The sequence below is a fragment of the Clupea harengus genome, chromosome 2 (assembly GCF_900700415.2).
Source record: "Clupea harengus chromosome 2, Ch_v2.0.2, whole genome shotgun sequence".
NCBI classification, from domain to species: domain Eukaryota; kingdom Metazoa; phylum Chordata; class Actinopteri; order Clupeiformes; family Clupeidae; genus Clupea; species Clupea harengus.
This window is the reverse complement of record NC_045153.1, coordinates 3541925-3561714: the sequence shown is the minus strand read 5'-3', so window position 1 is coordinate 3561714 and position 19790 is coordinate 3541925. Positions and strand designations below refer to the sequence as shown.

General features: G+C 42.6%; 1 protein-coding gene across 1 annotated transcript in view; it reads right to left on the bottom strand.

Annotated features, from left to right (window-relative positions):
- Positions 1-1555: 1555 nt before the first annotated feature.
- LOC116217881 (centrosomal protein of 83 kDa-like) overlaps positions 1556-19790 on the bottom strand; it is a 19335-nt gene continuing 1100 nt past the window's right edge. Inside the window, exon 2 of the mRNA XM_031580013.2 lies at positions 1556-2380. Within this exon, the coding sequence (XP_031435873.1) occupies positions 1639-2380 (742 nt within the window). The 3' untranslated portion in view covers positions 1556-1638. The remainder of the gene's footprint in view (positions 2381-19790) is intronic.

Sequence of the window (19790 nt, the reverse complement as noted above, 5' to 3'; positions counted from 1 at the left end):
ACGTTTGCAAAAAGCAGAGTAAGATGACCTCGGACGTGGGAACCCACCATGTGGTTATCTCTGCTGACATAGTGCTTTGCCGTCAGAGAACGGCAACTTCAGCCTACTGTGTATAAACCTTTTGTGATGTGTTCAACTTTGCTTCTGTCTTGTCTGCCAAGACATGAGTGAACCCGATATGCATATTGAATAAAGAGATACTTATACACAACTCCGGAGTCCGAGGTAAACTTTAATGTGGATTTTCACCTAACAACTCATTTGGGAGCCTGCTTGCTTTTCTACAGATTCTTCATTTAAGTGAGTGAGAAAGAAGAAGCTTAAAAGCTTCCCTGTTTTAAATCATATTGCTTTACTTGGAGTGAAAAAAAAACACATTAAGAATCCTTTCTAAGTATATTTTGTAAACATTTGGGAGAGTGTAGTTCACTTTGAGTATGAACTTTTTCACATGATGTCAGTGATATGGAGCCATGCTGGATAGCTTTGACTCACTTGTAACTTTGTAACATTTGATTCTCAGGCCAAGGATCATAGTGTAAAATGTGTGTGTGTGTGTGTGTGTGTGTGTGTGTGTAATGTGCTGATGTTGGCATTGGGAGTTGGTTTGATTGTCTGTGTTGAATCCATCTGCTTGCTCCTGATTCTCTCTTGAATTGAATATTCTCTCTTCCTTTATTGATTGCTCTCATTTTCTTTCTCTCTCTCTCTCTTCCTTCAGTCTTCTTTACTTCCTCTCTTTTCAGGTCACTTTGTATTTACCCATCAGCCACCTCTGTTTGTAGGTTGCTATGACACTATGGCGCTATGACACAGTTGAACCCTCCCATTCTCCCTATACCTGCATGACAGCCTCACATAATGCCCTGCTCATATGGAAGAAGTAGATTGATAGCACAGTACTATTGTAGTGCAGCATAATACTATACAACAATTATATTTATACTGCTGCATAAAAGTGCATTACACAAAGTGGACATTACTCAAGTCAGGCAACAATTGAACAGTGAACTGCAGAGGGAACAGTGATGACCACCAACAGTGGCTATAGAGGACATGGATTTAAAGGTGCAGTCCGTGACTCTAATCCAATACTCTTTTTGTGAAATTCAGAGAATTGCTCCTTCCAGTCCTCTAGCTGTCTAAGCCTAGTTACACATGTGACCTCACTATATTATTGATTCAGTTATGTATTTCCAGTATTTAAAGTGATTATGGAGAAAGATTTCAGTTTGAAAATGGGTGATTTGCTCATGTTTGTTCGGCTCATTATTTACCATCATTATTTACCATCATTTTTGAAAGGAGAGAGAGAGAGTGAGAGAGAGAGTGAGAGAGAGAGAGAGAGAGAGAGTAGAGAGAGAGTAGAGAGAGAGTAGAGAGAGAGAGAGTAGAGAGAGAGAGAGTTATACAAGTAGCCTGAGTGAGAAGATAAATACAATTGCTCTCAAATTGAAAAACCACGGTCCTGATTAAAAACAGGACAAAATAAGGATTAACCTGTGTTGATAAAGCATTGCTCAATATTTCCAATAATGACAGAGAAGGATTAAGGTTTAAAAGTGCTTTATTTGAGCATGATCATGAAGCATATTATTTATCATTTGACAACATGAGCAGTTGAGCAGTGTGTTCCCTTCAAAGAGGAAAGAGCAGGAAGCCACTGAAGGTGCTGTGGTTATTAGAATCATCAAAGAGCCTGTAGCCTGCAGGGAGTTGCATGTTAACTAAATCTCCCACCTCCAGCTGCAGAGTCACACCACTGGAGAGATAGGAGTGCTGCCCATCATTATCATACTCATCCAAATACATGACCTGCTCTCCATTCTTCAACATCCTGATGGCCATCAAGCGTGAGGATAGTACATCCATGACTGTGAATCTGAAGTAGTAGACTCCTTTTACTGGAGCTGTGAAGAAGCCGGTTATGTCGCTAAAGGCCTGTCCAACATTGGTGATGATTCTAGTAAAGACCAAGTTCCGATCAGTATTCCCAGCCTCTATGTATCCTGAGTTGTACAGACCTGCTGAGAATGCCACCTTGGGTTTCTCTGTGATCTCTTTCTCCAGATTCACTACTTCAGTCTCAGTGGCTGCCAGTCTGGTCTTCACTGCTGTCAGCTCTGCCTCTTGTGCTGCATGTTCCATCTTCAGTTTCTCCACCTCAGTCTCACTGGCAGACAGTCTGGTCTCCACTTGGGCTTCACCAGTGTCCATCCTAGTCTTCAGCACTACCAGTTCTGCCTCTTGAGCTGCTTGTTCCTTGATCAGGTTCATCACTTCAGTGTTCAAAGTGGTCAGGTCTGTGTGTTGTGCTGCAGTGTCTTTCTTCACATGCTCCATGTCAGTCTCAGTGGCTACCAGTCTCTCAGTAACTGACCTCAGATCATTCCTCAGATTCACCACTTCAGTTTCACTCGCAGCCAGTCTGGTCTTCACAGCTGTCATCTCTGTGTCTTGGGCATCATTTTCAGCCTCTATTTTCTGTAGCTCATCCTGAGTGAAGCTCAGAGTCACTCTCAGCTCCACTACCATGTCTCTGAGTTCCCTGAGCTCAGCAGAGACGTCCAGCTGGGTAGTTACTGCAGCAGCTGCAGCAGCCCCAGTGCTCTGGCTCTCTGTGTGAAGTTCAGTCTGGGTGCTCCGAGTCTGAGATCCACACATGGAGAGCAGCAGCACCAGCAGTGTGATAACAGCCCTCATCTTTAACATCACTCCCTCTCTGACACACAGTAGTTGTGTAGTAGTAGTAGTAGTAGTATTTGCAGTAGTAGCAGTAGTAGTAAGTTGTAGAAAGTTGTTAGTCTCACTCCTGAGACACCCTCTTTTATATGCATCAGTTACTCATTATGTAAGAGATTTCATGACGTTTTGAGGTTAAATTAAGTCCAGGGACACTGATAAGAATTAGAAATTGTAGATTTTCCAGGATATATCTGGTTATCAGTGATGTGGGAAAATACAAACCTGTCACCCATAATGTAGGACAGGTGGGGCTTCATATTCTGTTCATCTGAGGCTGCAATGCCATACCAGAGAGGAAGGAAGTCTTTACAAAGATATAGAATTAAAAATGAAATGTTCAGAGTTTTTTATTTTGCTTTTCTCTCGTCTGCTGCAGTCTGGGAGTGAGCCGGTGCTCTCTCTCTCTCTCTCTCTCTCTCTCTGTCTGTCTGTCTGTCTCTCTCTCGTCTGCTGGAGTCTGGGAGTGAGCCCGGGCTCTCTCTCTCTCTCTCTCTCTCTCTCTCTCTCTCTCTTTCTCTCTCTCTGAGAGTGGGCCCGTGCCTCACTCTGGCCTGCCAGGACGCGGGTGAGCCCGACAAGCTTGTTCTTGTTGAATAAATATATTTATATGCAATACCGCAAGTCCTGAGGTAACTTAAGTGAATTTTCACCCAACATTCCCTCTCTGACACACTCAGTAGTAATAGTAGCAGTTGCAGTAGTACTGTATGAGACCCTTTAGTGATTATTTATAAAGGTTTCTTCACTTTCGGGGTGAACCTGTCACGTATCATGTAGGGCTGGTAGTGCTTCATGTCCTAATTTCACTCCTTCGTCTTCTATTCCTTCTGGGAATGCTACTGAGGATCTAGACTTTAAGAATCACATCTATTCCTTCTGTGAATGCTAGTGATGATCTAGCTCTCACCACAGACAAATAGTCATAAATAATTGCCAAAACTCTAGAAGAAGAAAAATAAATAAGCAAAATTGATCTTTGGGTGACTTTATGGAATTATATAAATATTTATAATGGAAAGTCCAGAGAAACTGACTAGATTTAGTCAATATATATGTGTTTGTGTCTTTATTTTTTAACCAATACCAATGTATTAACATTTCTTTACTCCAGCCCTCTCCCTCTGCTGTTTCTGCCATCATCAGTAGGTGAATTAATGTTACATCCAGAAGAGTTTCATTTGTAATTGTGTAAAGATAATAAAGTGTATACATTTGAACAACATTAGCTTCACCAGCACCAGGAGGTGTGTCTGTCTGCCAGTCCCTGAGCCTATCCAAACCTAGGCGGCATGGAGTGGGGTGGGCCTTGGAGAGAGGGGATGCTGGGTTTCAAAACATCAAAACTCTGCCAGTTCAAATGATTATAGTTTAGCTTTGATATGTGTGAGGCTGTTATCAGACAGATAACTTGATTACTTTCAGCATGGAATACATTCATGGCCACTAATCAAAGAAAAAAGAGCTGAAACATGCTGTTCCCGGAGACTTTAATCGTTTAATCGCTGTTGTGAAGACTTAAACACCTGTCACTGGTAGGATCAGCTAGGTAAGGTGTGGGTTAATGTCCTTATTCAGTCTCACTATTTTTTTTAAACTCACTCAGTCCAGTGCTAAGTTGGGCTGATGTGTCCAGCCCCTGTGTTCAAACAGACCCACTCAATCCAGTGCTAAGTTCACACAGACCCACTCAGTCCAGTGCTAACTTCACACAGACCCACTCAATCCAGTGCTAAGTTCACACAGACCCACTCAGTCCAGTGTTATGTCTGATGTGTTCAGCCCCTGTGTTGACACAGACCCACTCAGTCATCCTTTATTTAGTCTGAGTGCATTAGTAAAACACAGGAGTGGCCAGACTGGCATCTATGAATGAACACACTTAAAGGCAAATGGCTGCTTTTGCAAGTATGTGTGTAATGTGTGTGTGTGTGTGTGTGTGTGTGTGAGTCTGTTTGTGTGTGTGTGTGTGTGTGTGAGTGTGTGTCTGTTTGTGTGTGTGTGTGTGAGTGTGGGTGTGTGTGTGTTTGTGTGTGTGTGTGTTCAGGTGTGTGTGTGTTTTGGTGTGTGTGTGTGTGTGTGTGTGTGTGTGTGTGTGTGTGTGTGTGTGTGTGAGTGTGTGTCTGTTTGTGTGTGTGTGTGTGTGTGTGTGTGTGTGAGTGTGGGTGTGTGTGTGTTTGTGTGTGTGTGTGTTCAGGTGTGTGTGTGTTTTGGTGTGTGTGTGTGTGTGTGTGTGTGTGTGTGTGTGTGTGTGTGTGTGTGTGTGCCGAAACTAGTGTGTGTGTAAGCAGAAGCTGGACAGAAAGACCGTGTGTACTTCTTTCCTACATCTGGAAGATTGTACACGCAAACGTTGCAAAAAGCAGAGTAAGATGACCTCGGACGTGGGAACCCACCATGTGGTTATCTAGTGCTTTGGTGTCAGAGAACGCCAACTTCAGCCTATGTAAAGCTTGTGTGATGTGTTCAACTTCAGCCTATGTAAAGCTTGTGTGATGTGTTTAACTTTGCTTCTGTCTTGTCTCCCAAGACATGCGTGAGCCCAATATGCATATTGAATAAAGAGATACTTATACCCAACTCCGGAGTCCGAGGTAAACTTTAATTTGGATTTTCACCTAACAACTCGTTTGGACAGTACTGCCTGCTCTGACTGGGAGCCTGCTTGCTTGTCTACAGATTCTTCATTTAAATGAGTGAGAAAGAAGAAGCATAAAAAGCTGCCCTGTTTTAAATTATGTGTGATGCACACTAATATTTGCATGTTGTTTGTATAAAGAAGAGGTATAATAATATTGCTTTACTTGGAGTGAAAAAAACCACATTAAGAATCCTTTCCAAGTATATTTTGTAAACATTTGGGAGAGTGTAGTTCACTTTGAGTATGAACTTTTTCACATGATGTCAGTGATATGGAGCCATGCTGGATAGCTTTGACTCACTTGTAACTTTGTAACATTTGATTCTCATGGCCAAGGATCATATATAAATGTGCTGATGTTGGCATTGGGAGTTGGTTTGATTCTCATGGCCAAGTATCATATATAAATGTGTGTGTGAGTGTGTGTGTGTGTGTGTGTGTGTGTGTGTGTGTGTGTGTGTGTGTGTGTGTGTAATGTGCTGATGTTGGCATTGGGAGTTGGTTTGATTGTCTGTGTTGAATCCATCTGCTTGCTCCTGATTCTCTCTTGAATTGAATATTCTCTCTTCCTTTATTGATTGCTCTCATTTTCTTTCTCTCTCTCTCTTCCTTCAGTCTTCTTTACTTCCTCTCTTTTCTGGTCACTTTGTATTTACCCATCAGCCACCTCTGTCTGTAGGTTGCTATGACACTATGTCGCTATGACACAGTTGAACCTTCCCATTCTCCCTATACCTGCATGACAGCCTCACATAATGCCCTGCTCATATGGAAGAAGTAGATTGATAGCACAGTACTATTGTAGTGCAGCATAATACTATACAACAATTATATTTATACTGCTGCATAAAAGTGCATTACACAAAGTGGACATTACTCAAGTCAGGCAACAAATGAAGAGTGAACTGCAGATGCAACAGGGATGACCACCAACAGTGGCTATGGAGGACATGGATTTAAAGGTGCAGTCCGTGACTCTAATCCAATACTCTTTTTGTGAAATTCAGAGAATTGCTCCTTCCAGTCCTCTAGCTGTCTAAGCCTAGTTACACATGTGACTTCACTATGTTATTGATTCAGTTATGTATTTCCAGTATTTAAAGTGATTATGGAGAAAGATTTCAGTTTGAAAATGGGTGATTTGCTTATGTTTGTTCGGCTCATTGTTCATCATTATTTACCATCATTTTTGAAAGGAGAGAGAGAGAGTGAGAGTGAGGGAGAGTGTGAGTAAATGAGAGAGAGAGAGTGAGTGAGAGAGAGTGAGAGAGAGAGAGAGAGCGAGAGTGAGAGAAAGAGAGAGAGTAGAGATCAGTGAGCAAGTTATTCAAGCAGCCTGAGTGAAAACATAAAGCAATGAACAAATAATGCTCTCAAATTGAAAGACCACGGTCCTGATTAAAAACAGGACAAAATAAGCATTAGCCTGTGTTAATAAAGCATTGCTAATATTTCCAATGATGACACAGAAAGATTCAAGTTTAAAAGTGTTTTATTTTGAGCATGATCATGAAGCATATTATTTATCATTTGACAACATGATCAGTTGAGCAGTGTGTTCCCTTCAAAGAGGAAAGAGCAGGAAGCCACTGAAGGTGCTGTAGTTATCAGAATGATCATAGAGCTTGTAGCCTGCAGGGAGTTGCATGTTAACTACATCTCCCACCTCCAGCTGCAGAGTCACACCACTGGAGAGGTAGGACTGTTGCCCATCAGTATCATACTCTGCCAACCGCATGACCTGCTCTCCATTCTTAACAATCCTGATGGTCATCGAGCGTGAGGATAGTAGATCCATGACTGTGAATCTGAAGTAGTAGACTCCTTTTACTGGAGCTGTGAAGAAGCCGGTTATGCTGCTGTAGGCCTGTCCAACATTGGTGATGATTTTAGTAAAGACCAAGTTCAGGTCAGTGTTCCCAGCCTGTATGTATCCTGAGTTAGTCAGACCTGCTGAGAATGCTACCTTGGGTTTCTCTGTAATCTCTTTCTCCAGATTCACTACTTCAGTCTCAGTGGCTGCCAGTCTGGTCTTCACTGCGGTCAGCTCTGCCTTGTGTGCTGCCTGTTCCATGTTGAGTTTCTCCACCTCAGTCTCACTGGCTGCCAGTCTGGTCTTCACTGCTGTCAGCTCTGCCTTGTGTGCTGCCTGTTCCATCTTGAGTTTCTCCACCTCAGTCTCACTGGCGGACAGTTCCATCCTCAGGTTCATCACTTCAGTCTTCATACTCGTCATCTCTGCCTCTTGTGCTAAATTCACCGTCTCACTGGCCACCAGTCTTTGTTTCACTGCTGTCATCTCTGTGTCTTGAGCATCATTTTCAGCCTCTATTTTGTGTAGATCATCCTGAGTGAAGCTCAGAGTCACTCTCAGCTCCACTACCATGTCTCTGAGTTCCCTGAGCTCAGCAGAGACGTCCAGCTGGGTATTGACTGCAGCAGCAGCAGCAGCAGCAGCAGCAGCAGCAGCAGCCCCAGTGCTCTGGCTCTCTGTGTGAACTTCAGTCTGGGTGCTCCGAGTCTGAGATCCACACATGGAGAGCAGCAGCACCAGCAGTGTGATAACAGCCCTCATCTTTAACACCTCTCTGACACACAGTAGTTTTGTAGTAGCAGTAGTAGTATTTGCAGTAGTAGCAGTAGCAGTAGTTGTAGAAAGTTGTTAGTCTCACTCCAGAGACACCCTCTTTTATATGCCTCAGTTACTCATTATGTAAGACATTTCATGACGTTAGGTTAGGTTAAATAAAGTCCAGGGACACAGATAAGATTAAGAAATTGTAGATTTTCCAGGATATATCTAGTTATCAGTGTTGTGGGAAAATACCAACCTGTCACCCATAATGTAGGACAGGTGGGGCTTCATATTCTGTTCATCTGAGGCTGCAATGTCATACCAGAGAGGAGGGAAGTCTCTCCAAAGATATAGAATTAAAAATGAAATGTTTAGAGTGTTTTTTATTTTGCTTTTCTCTCGTCTGCTGCAGTCTGGGAGTGAGCCCGGGCTCTCTCTCTCTTTCTCTCTCTCTCTCTCTCTCTCTCTTTCAAATTCAAATTCAAATTCAAAATTCAAAAAAGGCTTTATTGGCATACTGCATACAATACAACGTTGCCAAAGCATGTTTACATAAAATGTACAAGCACAATAAACATCAATAAATAAAAACAAACAATAAGTTATAGGTGGTAACAATGTGGTATAGAAAACATATAACAGGTTTTTTTCTATGTTTCTCTCTCTTTCTCTCTCTCTCTCTCTCTCTCTCTGAGAGTGGGCCTGTGCCTCTCTCTGGCTTGCCAGGAGGTGGGTGAGCCCGACAAACTTGTTGTTGTTGAATAAATATACTTATATGCAACTCCGGAGTCCTGAGGTAACTTAAGTGAATTTTCACCTAACACTCTCTCTCTGACACACTCAGTAGTAGTAATAGTAGGAGCAGTTGATTATTTATAAAGGTTTCTTCACTTTCGGGGTGAACCTGCTGTCACCCATCATGTAGGGCTGGTAGTGCTTCATGTCCTAATTTCACTCCTTCATCTTCTATTCCTTCTGTGAATGCTAGTGAGGATCTAGGCTTTAAGAATCACATATATTCCTTCTGTGAATGCTAGTGATGATCTCGGCTTTAAGAATCACATCTATTCCTTCTGTGAATGATAGTGATGATCTAGCTCTCACCACAGACAAATAGTCATAAATAATTGCCAAAACTCTAGAAGAGGAAAAATAAATAAGCAAAATTGATCTTTGGGTGACTTTATGGAATTATATAAATATTTATAATGGAAAGTCCAGAGAAACTGACTAGATTTAGTCAATATATATGTGTTTGTGTCTTTATTTTTTAATCAATACCAATGTATTAACATTTCTTTACTCCAGCCCTCTCCCTCTGCTGTTTCTGCCATCATCAGCAGGTGAATTATTGTTACATCCAGAAGAGTTTCATTTGTAATTGTGTAAAGATAATAAAGTGTACACATTTGAACAACATTAGCTTTACCAGCACCAGGAGGTGTGTCTGTCTGCCAGTCCCTGAGCCTATCCAACCCTAGGCGGCATGGAGTGGGGTGGGCCTTGGAGAGAGGGGATGCTGGGTTTCAAAACATCAAAACTCTGCCAGTTCCACTGATTATAGTTTAGCTTTGATATGTGTGAGGCTGTTATCAGACAGATAACTTGATTACTTTCAGCATGGAATATATTCATGGACACTGAAAGAGCTGAAACATGGTGTTCCCCGAGACTTTAATTGTTTAATCGCTGTTTTGAATACTTAAACAGCTGTCACTGGTAGGATCAGTTAGGTAAGGTGTGGGTTAATGTCCTTTTTCAGTCTCACTTTTTTTTTAAACTCACTCAGTCCAGTGCTAAGTTGGGCTGATGTGTCCAGCCCCTGTGTTCAGACAGACCCACTCAGTCCAGTGTTAAGTCTGATGTGTCCAGCCCCTGTGTTCAAACAGACCCACTTAGTCCAGTGCTAAGTTCACACAGACCCACTCAGTCCAGTGCTAAGTTCACACAGACCCACTCAGTCCAGTGCTAAGTTCACACAGACCCACTCAGTCCAGTGTTATGTCTGATGTGTTCAGCCCCTGTGTTGACACAGACCCACTCAGTCCAGTGTTAAGTTCACACAGACCCACTCAGTCCAGTGTTAAGTTCACACAGACCCACTCAGTCCAGTGCTAAGTTCACACAGACCCACTCAGTCCAGTGTTAAGTTCACACAGACCCACTCAGTCCAGTGCTAAGTTCACACAGACCCACTCAGTCCAGTGCTAAGTTCACACAGACCCACTCAGTCCAGTGTTATGTCTGATGTGTTTCAGCCCCTGTGTTGACACAGACGCCACTCAGTCCAGTGTTAAGTTCACACAGACCCCTCAGTCCCAGTGTTTAAGTTCACACAGACGCCACTCAGTCCCAGTGCTAAGTTCACACAGACCCACTCAGTCCAGTGTTAAGTTCACACAGACCCACTCAGTCCAGTGCTAAGTTCACACAGACCCACTCAGTCCAGTGCTAAGTTCACACAGACCCACTCAGTCCAGTGTTATGTCTGATGTGTTCAGCCCCTGTGTTGACACAGACCCACTCAGTCCAGTGTTAGTTCACACAGACCCACTCAGTCCAGTGTTAAGTTCACACAGACCCACTCAGTCCAGTGCTAAGTTCACACAGACCCACTCAGTCCAGTGTTAAGTTCACACAGACCCACTCAGTCCAGTGCTAAGTTCACACAGACCCACTCAGTCCAGTGCTAAGTTCACACAGACCCACTCAGTCCAGTGCTAAGTCTGATATGTACAGCCCCTGTGTTGACACAGACCCACTCAGTCCAGTGTTATGTCTGATGTGTCCAGCCCCTGTGTTGAAACAGACCCACTCAGTCCAGTGCTATGTCTGATATGTACAGCCCCTGTGTTGACACAGACCCACTCAATCCAGTGCTAAGTTCACACAGACCCACTCAGTCCAGTGTTTAGTTCACACAGACCCACTCAGTCCAGTGTTAAGTCTGATGTGTTCAGCCCCTGTGTTGAAACAGACCCACTCAGTCATCCTTTATTTAGTCTGAGTGCATTAGTAAAACACAGGAGTGGCCAGATTGGCATCTATGAATGAACACACTTACAGGCAAATGCTTGGCTGCATCTGCAACTATGTGTGTAATGTGTGTGTGTGTTTGTGAGTGTGCCATTGTTGATCTGATTGACTGATTTGACAGATTGATTACAACTGAATGATTGTGTCAATAATTGCATTCGTAATAATTGTTTGTGTGTGTGTGTGTGTGTGTGTGTGTGTTTTCTGAGTTTCTGTGTGTATGTGTGTGTGTGTGTGTTGTGTGTGATTGTGGTGGTGTGTGTTTGTTTATGTTTGTGTGAGTGTGTGTGCGTGAGTGTGTGTGTGTGTGTGTGTGTCTGGGGTCATCTTTCACCTGTGGCCTATTCACCCCCAGTGTGTGTTTGGTTTCCATGACAACCTGTGGTGGAAGCAGGTGTTGGTATGTGTGTGTGTGTGTGTGTGTGTGTGTGTGTGCGTGTGTGTGTGGGAAAGGACTCATGATAGAGAAATGTAAAACTCTGACTATAATCATGTACATGGTAGTCGCATGCCTTTGTGTCTTAAGTGACCTTTCTGACTTTGTATGTGGGCTTAAAAATGTTTTTGTTTGTAAGCAGAAGCTGGAAAAAAGACTCTGTGTTCTTCTTTTTCGTACATCGACATGTACACCCAAACGTTTGCAAAAAGTAGAGTAAGATGACCTCGGACGTGGGAACCCACCATGTGGTTATCTCTGCTGACATAGTGCTTTGGCGTCAGAGAACGCCAACTTCAGCCTACTGTGTATAAACATTTTGTGATGTGTTCAACTTTGCTTCTGTCTTGTCCGCCAAGACATGAGCGAACGCGATATGCATATTGAATAAAGAGATACTTATACCCAACTCCGGAGTCCGAGGTAAACTTTAATGTGGATTTTCACTTAACAATTTGTTTGGGAGCCTGCTTGCTTTTCTACAGATTCTTCATTTAAATGAGTGAGAAAGAAGAAACTTAAAAGCTTCCCTGTTTTAAATCATATTGCTTTACTTGGAGTGAAAAAAACACATTAAGAATCCTTTCCAAGTATATTTTGTAAACATTTGGGAGAGTGTAGTTCACTTTGAGTATGAACTTTTTCACATGATGTCAGTGATATGGAGCCATGCTGGATAGCTTTGACTCACTTGTAACTTTGTAACATTTGATTCTCATGGCCAAGTATCATATATAAATGTGCTGATGTTGGCATTGGGAGTTGGTTTGATTCTCATGGCCAAGTATCATAGTGTAAAATGTGTGTGTGTGTGTGTGTGTGTGTGTGTGTGTGTGTGTGTGTGTGTGTGTGTGTGTGTGTGTGTGTGTGGTGTGTGGTGGTGTAAAATGTGCTGATGTTGGCATTGGGAGTTGGTTTGATTCTCATGGCCAAGTATCATTTTGAAGTGTGTGTGTGTGTGTGTGTGTGTGTGTGTGTGTGTGTGTGTGTGTGTGTGTGTGTGTGTCTGTGTAATGTGCTGATGTTGGAATTGGGAGTTGGTTTGATTGTCTGTGTTGAATCCATCTGCTTGCTCCTGATTCTCTCTTGAATTGAATATTCTCTCTTCCTTTATTGATTGCTCTCATTTTCTTTCTCTCTCTCTCTTCCTTCAGTCTTCTTTACTTCCTCTCTTTCTCTCTCTCTCTTCCTTCAGTCTTCTTTACTTCCTCTCTTTCTGGTCACTTTGTATTTACCCATCAGCCACCTCTGTCTGTAGGTTGCTATGACACTATGTTGCTATGACACTGTTGAACCCTCCATTCTCCCTATACCTGCATGACAGCCTCACATAATGCCCTGCTCATGTGGAAGAAGTAGATTGATAGCACAGTACTATTGTAGTGCAGCATAATACTATACAACAATTATAATTACACTGCTGCATAAAGGTGTATTACACAAAGTGGACCTTACTCAAGTCAGGCAACAAATGAAGAGTGAACTGCAGATGCAACAGGGATGACCACCAACAGTGGCTATAGAGGACATGGATTTAAAGGTGCAGTCCGTGACTCTAATCCAATACTCTTTTTGTCAAATTCAGAGAATTGCTCCTTCCAGTCCTCTAGCTGTCTAAGCCTAGTTACACATGTGACCTCACTATATTATTGATTCAGTTATGTATTTCCAGTATTTAAAGTGATTATGGAGAAAGATTTCAGTTTGAAAATGGGTGATTTGCTTATGTTTGTTCGGCTCATTGTTCATCATTATTTACCATCATTTTTGAAAGGAGAGAGAGAGAGTGAGAGTGAGGGAGAGTGTGAGTAAATGAGAGAGAGAGAGTGAGTGAGAGAGAGTGAGAGAGAGAGAGAGCGAGAGTGAGAGAAAGAGAGAGAGTAGAGATCAGTGAGCAAGTTATTCAAGCAGCCTGAGTGAAAAACATAAAGCAATGAACAAATAATGCTCTCAAATTGAAAGACCACGGTCCCTGATTAAAACAGGACAAAATAAGCATTAGCCTGTGTTAATAAAGCATTGCTCAATATTTCCAATGATGACACAGAAAGATTCAAGTTTAAAGTGTTTTATTTTGAGCATGATCATGAAGCATATTATTTATCATTTGACAACATGATCAGTTGAGCAGTGTGTTCCCTTCAAAGAGGAAAGAGCAGGAAGCCACTGAAGGTGCTGCGGTTATAAGAATCATCATAGAGCCTGGAGCCTGCAGGGAGTTGCATGTTAACTACATCTCCCACCTTCCAGCTGCAGAGTCACACCACTGGAGAGGTAGGACTGTTGCCCCATCGGTATCATACTCATACAACCGCATGACCTGCTCTCCATTCTTAACAATCCTGATGGTCCATCGAGCGTGAGGAATAGTACATCCATGACTGTGAATCTGAAGTAGTTAGACTCCTTTTACTGGAGCTGTGAAGAAGCCGGTATGTTCTGTAGGCCTGTCCAACATTGGTGATGATTTTAGTAAAGACCAAGTTCAGATCAGTATTCCCCAGCCTCTATGTATCCTGAGTTGTACAGACCTGCTGAGAATGCCACCTTGGTTTCTCTGTAATCTCTTTCTCCAGATTCACTACTTCAGTCTCAGTGGCTGCCAGTCTGGTCTTCACTGCTGTCAGCTCTGCCTCTTGTGCTGCAAGTTCCATGTTGAGTTTCTCCACCTCAGTCTCACTGGCAGACAGTCTGGTCTCCACTTGGGCTTCACCAGTGTCCATCCTAGTCTTCAGCACTACCAGTTCCGCCTCTTGTGCTGCTTGTTTCTTCTTCATGTTCAGCACTTCAAGTTCACCTGATGCCAGTCTGTTCTTCACAGTAGCCATCTGTGTGTCTTGGTGCTGTTTGTTCCATCTTCAGGTTCAACGCACTTCAGCCTTCACAGTAGTCATCTGTTGTGTCTTGTGCTGCTTGTTCCATCTTCAGCTTCATCACTTCAGCCTTCCACAGTGGGTCCGGTCTGTCGTGTTGTGCTGCAGTGTATTTCTCACATGCTCCATGTCAGTCTCAGTGGCTTCACTTGCAGCCAGTTCTGGTTTCACAGCTGTCATCTCTGTGTCTTGGGCATCCATTTTCAGCATCTATTTTGTACAGCAGATTTTTGGTGTTTCGTAGCTCATCCTGAGTGAAGCTCAGAGTCACTCTCAGCTCCACTACCATGTCTCTGAGTTCCCTGAGCTCAGCAGAGACGTCCAGCTGGGTAGTGACTGCAGCAGCAGCAGCAGCCCCAGTGCTCTGCTCTCTGTGGTGAAAGTTCAGTCCTGGGTGCTCCGAGTCTGAGATCCACACATGGAGAGCAGCAAGCACCAGCAGTGTGATAACAGCGCCTCCATCTTTAACGATCACTCCCTCTCTGACACTACAGTAGTGTTATGACGTAACTAGGTAGTAATATTTGCCGGCAGTAGGCAGTCGTTTGTAGAAGGTGTTAGTCTTCACTTCTGAGACACCTCCTTTTTATCCGCCTCAGTTACTCATTATGGTAAGAAATGTTATGGAACGTTTTTAGGTTAAAAGATCCAGGGGACAAGTGATAGAAATTATAGATTTTCCAGGACGTTATCAGTGTTGTGGGAAAATACAACCTTTCACCCAGTAATGTAGGACAGGTGGGGCTTCATATTCTTGTTTCATCTGAGGCTGCAATGTCATACCAGAGAGGAAGGAAGTCTTTACAAAGATGTAGAATTAAAAAGGAAATGTTTAGAATGTTTTTTATTTCGCTTTTCTCTCGTCTGCTGGCAGTCTGGGAGTGGGCCTCTCTCCTCTCTCTCTCTCTCCCTCTCTTTGAGAGTGGGCCCGTGCCTCTCTCTGGCCTGCCAGGGCGTGGGGTGAGCCCGACAAGCTTGTTTGTTGTTGTTGTTTGTATAAATATACTTATATGCAACTCCGGAGTCCTGAGGCAACTTGAGTGAATTTTCACCCAACACTGCCCTCTTTGACACTACTCAGTAATAGTAGTAGCAGTTGTAGTAGTGCTGCATGAGACCCTTTGGTGATTATTTATAGAGGTTTCATCACTTTCGGGGGGAAAAACCGGAGTCCAGGGATCACTGATATGCTGGGTTTTGTCCAAGACATACAGTATCTGGTTGTTTCAGTTATCATGTTTTTTTTCAAAGTGTTTTATTTGATTTTTCATACGAGAAACACACAACATACACCGTCATATTTTACATCGCATAAATAAATAAATACAAAAATTCACAATTTAAAATAAATAAATAAATAAAATAAAATAGAAAATAGGCGGGTGTTAGTTAAGATGGAATAATACTTGAAAATAGTTTAATTATGGGGGTTTAATTGAATAAAATGTAGGAAGTGAGACCAGACATGTAGAATGTACCCCTACCATCATTCATCTTGCAATAAGATCTTCAAAGGAGGTGTATCCGTCATTAGCTTCAGCCAGTCTGTAAACTAGGCCTTATTTGGCTCTTCCAGTGTCTAGGACAATTCTTACTGCAGTGATAAACCCAGCCTATGTGCCAGGGCAACTCTGCTTTAGACACCGTCTGGTGGTAGAAGGGACGCTATCTCCAAGCAGACACAGTTGTGGAGACTCTGGTAAAGTTGTAGTTTCCAAAAAGGAAGGAACCTGTGGCTTTCATGCATTTCCAACATATATTGTCTTTCATTAATCCCATTCTATGAAGCTGAACTGGTGTATAATAGTATCTGTGGATATTCAGTTATCAGTGTTGTGAAATAGTGCAAACCTGTCACGCATCATGAAGGACAGGTAGTGCTTCATTTCCTCATTTCACTCCTTCCTCTTAGACTTTAAGAATCACTGGACAAATTCAAGCACCCCGAATACTATGATATACCCAAGCCACACCCTTGGGAGTCCATAATCTTCAAGTAATGGTATCATATTTTAAGCCTAGAAAGTTTGAAGGAGCTAGCTTAAATACTTTTCTAGTAATAGCAATTTGAAAATGGCTCTTCAGAAAACGCTGCTCAAAAAGGGTCTCAAGTACAGGCACCCCCTCCCCCCTAAAACATCTTTTTGTGACAAAACTATTGGGAGTAGAGAGCTAATATTTTGGACTATACCCATTAAGAAGTGTATGAACAACCTTGATTTTTTTCAGCCAAATCTGAGACGGTCAAGTGGGAGCCATTGTCCCGTTTGGCGTGGAATGACCCAAATACCAGTATTCAGCTGGATGTAAAAAATCAGGTTGTTGTCTTGTCTTCTGTTACAATTCCTCTGTGAGCTCATGACAGCAGGATATTGCATCATAGTTGTGTAATATTTGATTTTCAGTCTGTGAGCATCAGGCTGTGCATGGCCTAATGCTGCTTAGAGCACTCTCTGTGTCTGTGCAGTGGGCTTTCTGTGTGGTCTGCGTAGGGTAGAGCCTTTTAAACTAATACTGAAGAGGGTCCTACATATCCAGTAACTTTTCAGCTCAGTCAGCCACTCGTCCAGGTTCAGACAGACCCACTCAGTCCAGTGTTAAGTCTGATGTGTCCAGCCCCTGTGTTGACACAGACCCACTCAGTCCAGGTTCAGACAGACCCACTCAGTCCAGTGCTAAGTTCACACAGACCCACTCAGTCCAGTGTTAAGTCTGATGTGTTCAGCCCCTGTGTTGACACAGACCCGCTCAGTCATCCTTTATTTAGTCTGAGTGCATTAGTAAAACACAGGAGTGGCCAGACTGGCATCTATCAATGAACACACTTAAAGGCAAATGCTTGGCTGCTTCTGCACCTCTGCGTGTAATCTCTCTCTGAGTGTGTGTGTGTGTGTGTGTGTGTGTGTGTGTGTGTGTGTGTGTGTGTTTCTCTGGGATCATCTAGTGTGTGTAAGCAGAAGCTGGAAAGAAAAACTGCATGTATTTCTTTCCTACATCTGGAAGATTGTACACGCAAACGTTGCAAAAAGCAGAGTAAGATGACCTCGGACGTGGGAACCCACCATGTGGTTATCTCTGCTGACATAGTGCTTTGGCGTCAGAGAACGCCAACTTCAGCCTATAGAAACCTATGTGATGTGTTCAACTTCAGCCTATAGAAACCTTGTGTGGTGTGTTCAACTTCAGCCTATATAAACCTTGTGTGATGTGTTCAACTTCAGCCTATATAAACCTTGTGTGATGTGTTCAACTTCAGCCTATATATACCTTGTGTGATGTGTTCAACTTCAGCCTATAGAAACCTTGTGTGATGTGTTTCAACTTCAGCCTATAGAAACCTTGTGTGATGTGTTCAACTTCAGCCTATATAAACCTTGTGTGATGTGTTCAACTTCAGCCTATATATACCTTGTGTGATGTGTTCAACTTCAGCCTATAGAAACCTTGTGTGATGTGTTCAACTTCAGCCTATATAAACCTTGTGTGATGTGTTCAACTTCAGCCTATATAAACCTTGTGTGATGTGTTCAACTTCAGCCTATAGAAACCTTGTGTGGTGTGTTCAACTTCAGCCTATGTAAAGCTTGTGTAGTGTGTTTAACTTTGCTTCTGTCTTGTCTCCCAAGACATGCGTGAGCCCAATATGCATATTGAATAAAGACATTCTTATACCCAACTCCGGAGTCCGAGGTAAACTTTAATGTGGATTTTCACCTAACAACTTGTTTGGACAGTACAGGCTGCTCTGACTGGGAGCCTGCTTGCTTGTCTACAGATTCTTCATTTAAATGAGTGAGAAGGAAGAAGCATAAAAAGCTGCCCTGTTTTAAAGCATGTGTACGACACACTAATATTTGCATGTTGTTTGTTTAAAGAAGAGATATAATAATATTGCTTTACTTGGAGTGAAAAAAACACATGAAGAATCCTTTCTAAGTATATTTTGTAAACATTTGGGAGAGTGTAGTTCACTTTGAGTATGAACTTTTTCACATGATGTCAGTGACATGGAGCCATGCTGGATAGCTTTGACTCACTTGTAACTTTGTAACATTTGATTCTCATGGCCAAGGATCATAGTGTAAAATGTGCTGATGTTGGCATTGGGAGTTGGATTGATTCTCATGGCCAAGTATCATATATAAATGTGTGTGTGTGTGTGTGTGTGTGTGTGTGTGTGTGTGTGTGTGTGTGTGTGTGTGTGTGTGTGTGTAATGTGCTGATGTTGGCATTGGGAGTTGGTTTGATTCTCATGACCAAGGATCATATATAAGTGTGTGTGTGTGTGTGTGTGTGTGTGTGTGTGTGTGTGTGTGTGTGTGTGTGTGGTGTGTGTGTGTGTGTGTCTGTGTGTGTGTGTGTGTGTGTGTGTGTAATGTGCTGATGTTGGCATTGGGAGTTGGTTTGATTGTCTGTGTTGAATCCATCTGCTTGCTCCTGATTCTCTCTTGAATTGAATATTCTCTCTTCCTTTATTGATTGCTCTCATTTTCTTTCTCTCTCTCTCTTCCTTCAGTCTTCTTAACTTCCTCTCTTTCTGGTCACTTTGTATTTACCCATCAGCCACCTCTGTCTGTAGGTTGCTATGACAGTATGTTGCTATGACACTGTTGAATCCTCCCATTCTCCCTACACCTGCATGACAGCCTCACATAATGCCCTGCTCATATGGAAGAAGTAGATTGATAGCACAGTACTATTTTAGTGCAGCATAATTATATTTATACCGCTGCATAAAGGTGTATTACACAAAGTGGACCTTACTCAAGTCAGGCAACAAATGAAGAGTGAACTGCAGATGCAACAGGGATGACCACCAACAGTGGCTATAGAGGACATGGATTTAAAGGCGAAGTCCGTGACTATAATCCAATACTCTTTTTGTCAAATTCAGAGAATTGCTCCTTCCAGTCCTCTAGCTGTCTAAGCCTAGTTACACATGTGACCTCACTATATTATTGATTCAGTTATGTATTTATAGTATTTAAAGTGATTATGGAGGAAGATTTCAGAATCAAAGCATTGCTCAATATTTCCAACGATGACACAGAAGGATTAATGTTTAAAGGTGCTTTATTTGAGCATGATCATGAAGCATATTATTTATCATTTGACAACATGAGCAGTTGAGTAGTGTGTTCCCTTCAAAGAGGAAAGAGCAGGAAGCCACTGAAGGTGCTGTAGTTACTAGAATTATCAAAGAGCCTGTAGCCTGCAGGGAGTTGCATGTTAACTACATCTCCCACCTCCAGCTGCAGAGTCACACCACTGGAGAGGTAGGAGTTTCTCCCATCATTATCATAATCACTCAACCACATGACCTGCTTTCCATTCTTAACAATCCTGATGGCCATCGAGCGTGAGGATAGTACATCCATGACCGTGAATCTAAAGTAGTAGACTCCTTTTACTGGAGCTGTGAAGAAGCCGGTAATGTTGCTGTAGGCCTGTCCAACATTGATGATGATTCTAGTGAAGACCAAGTTC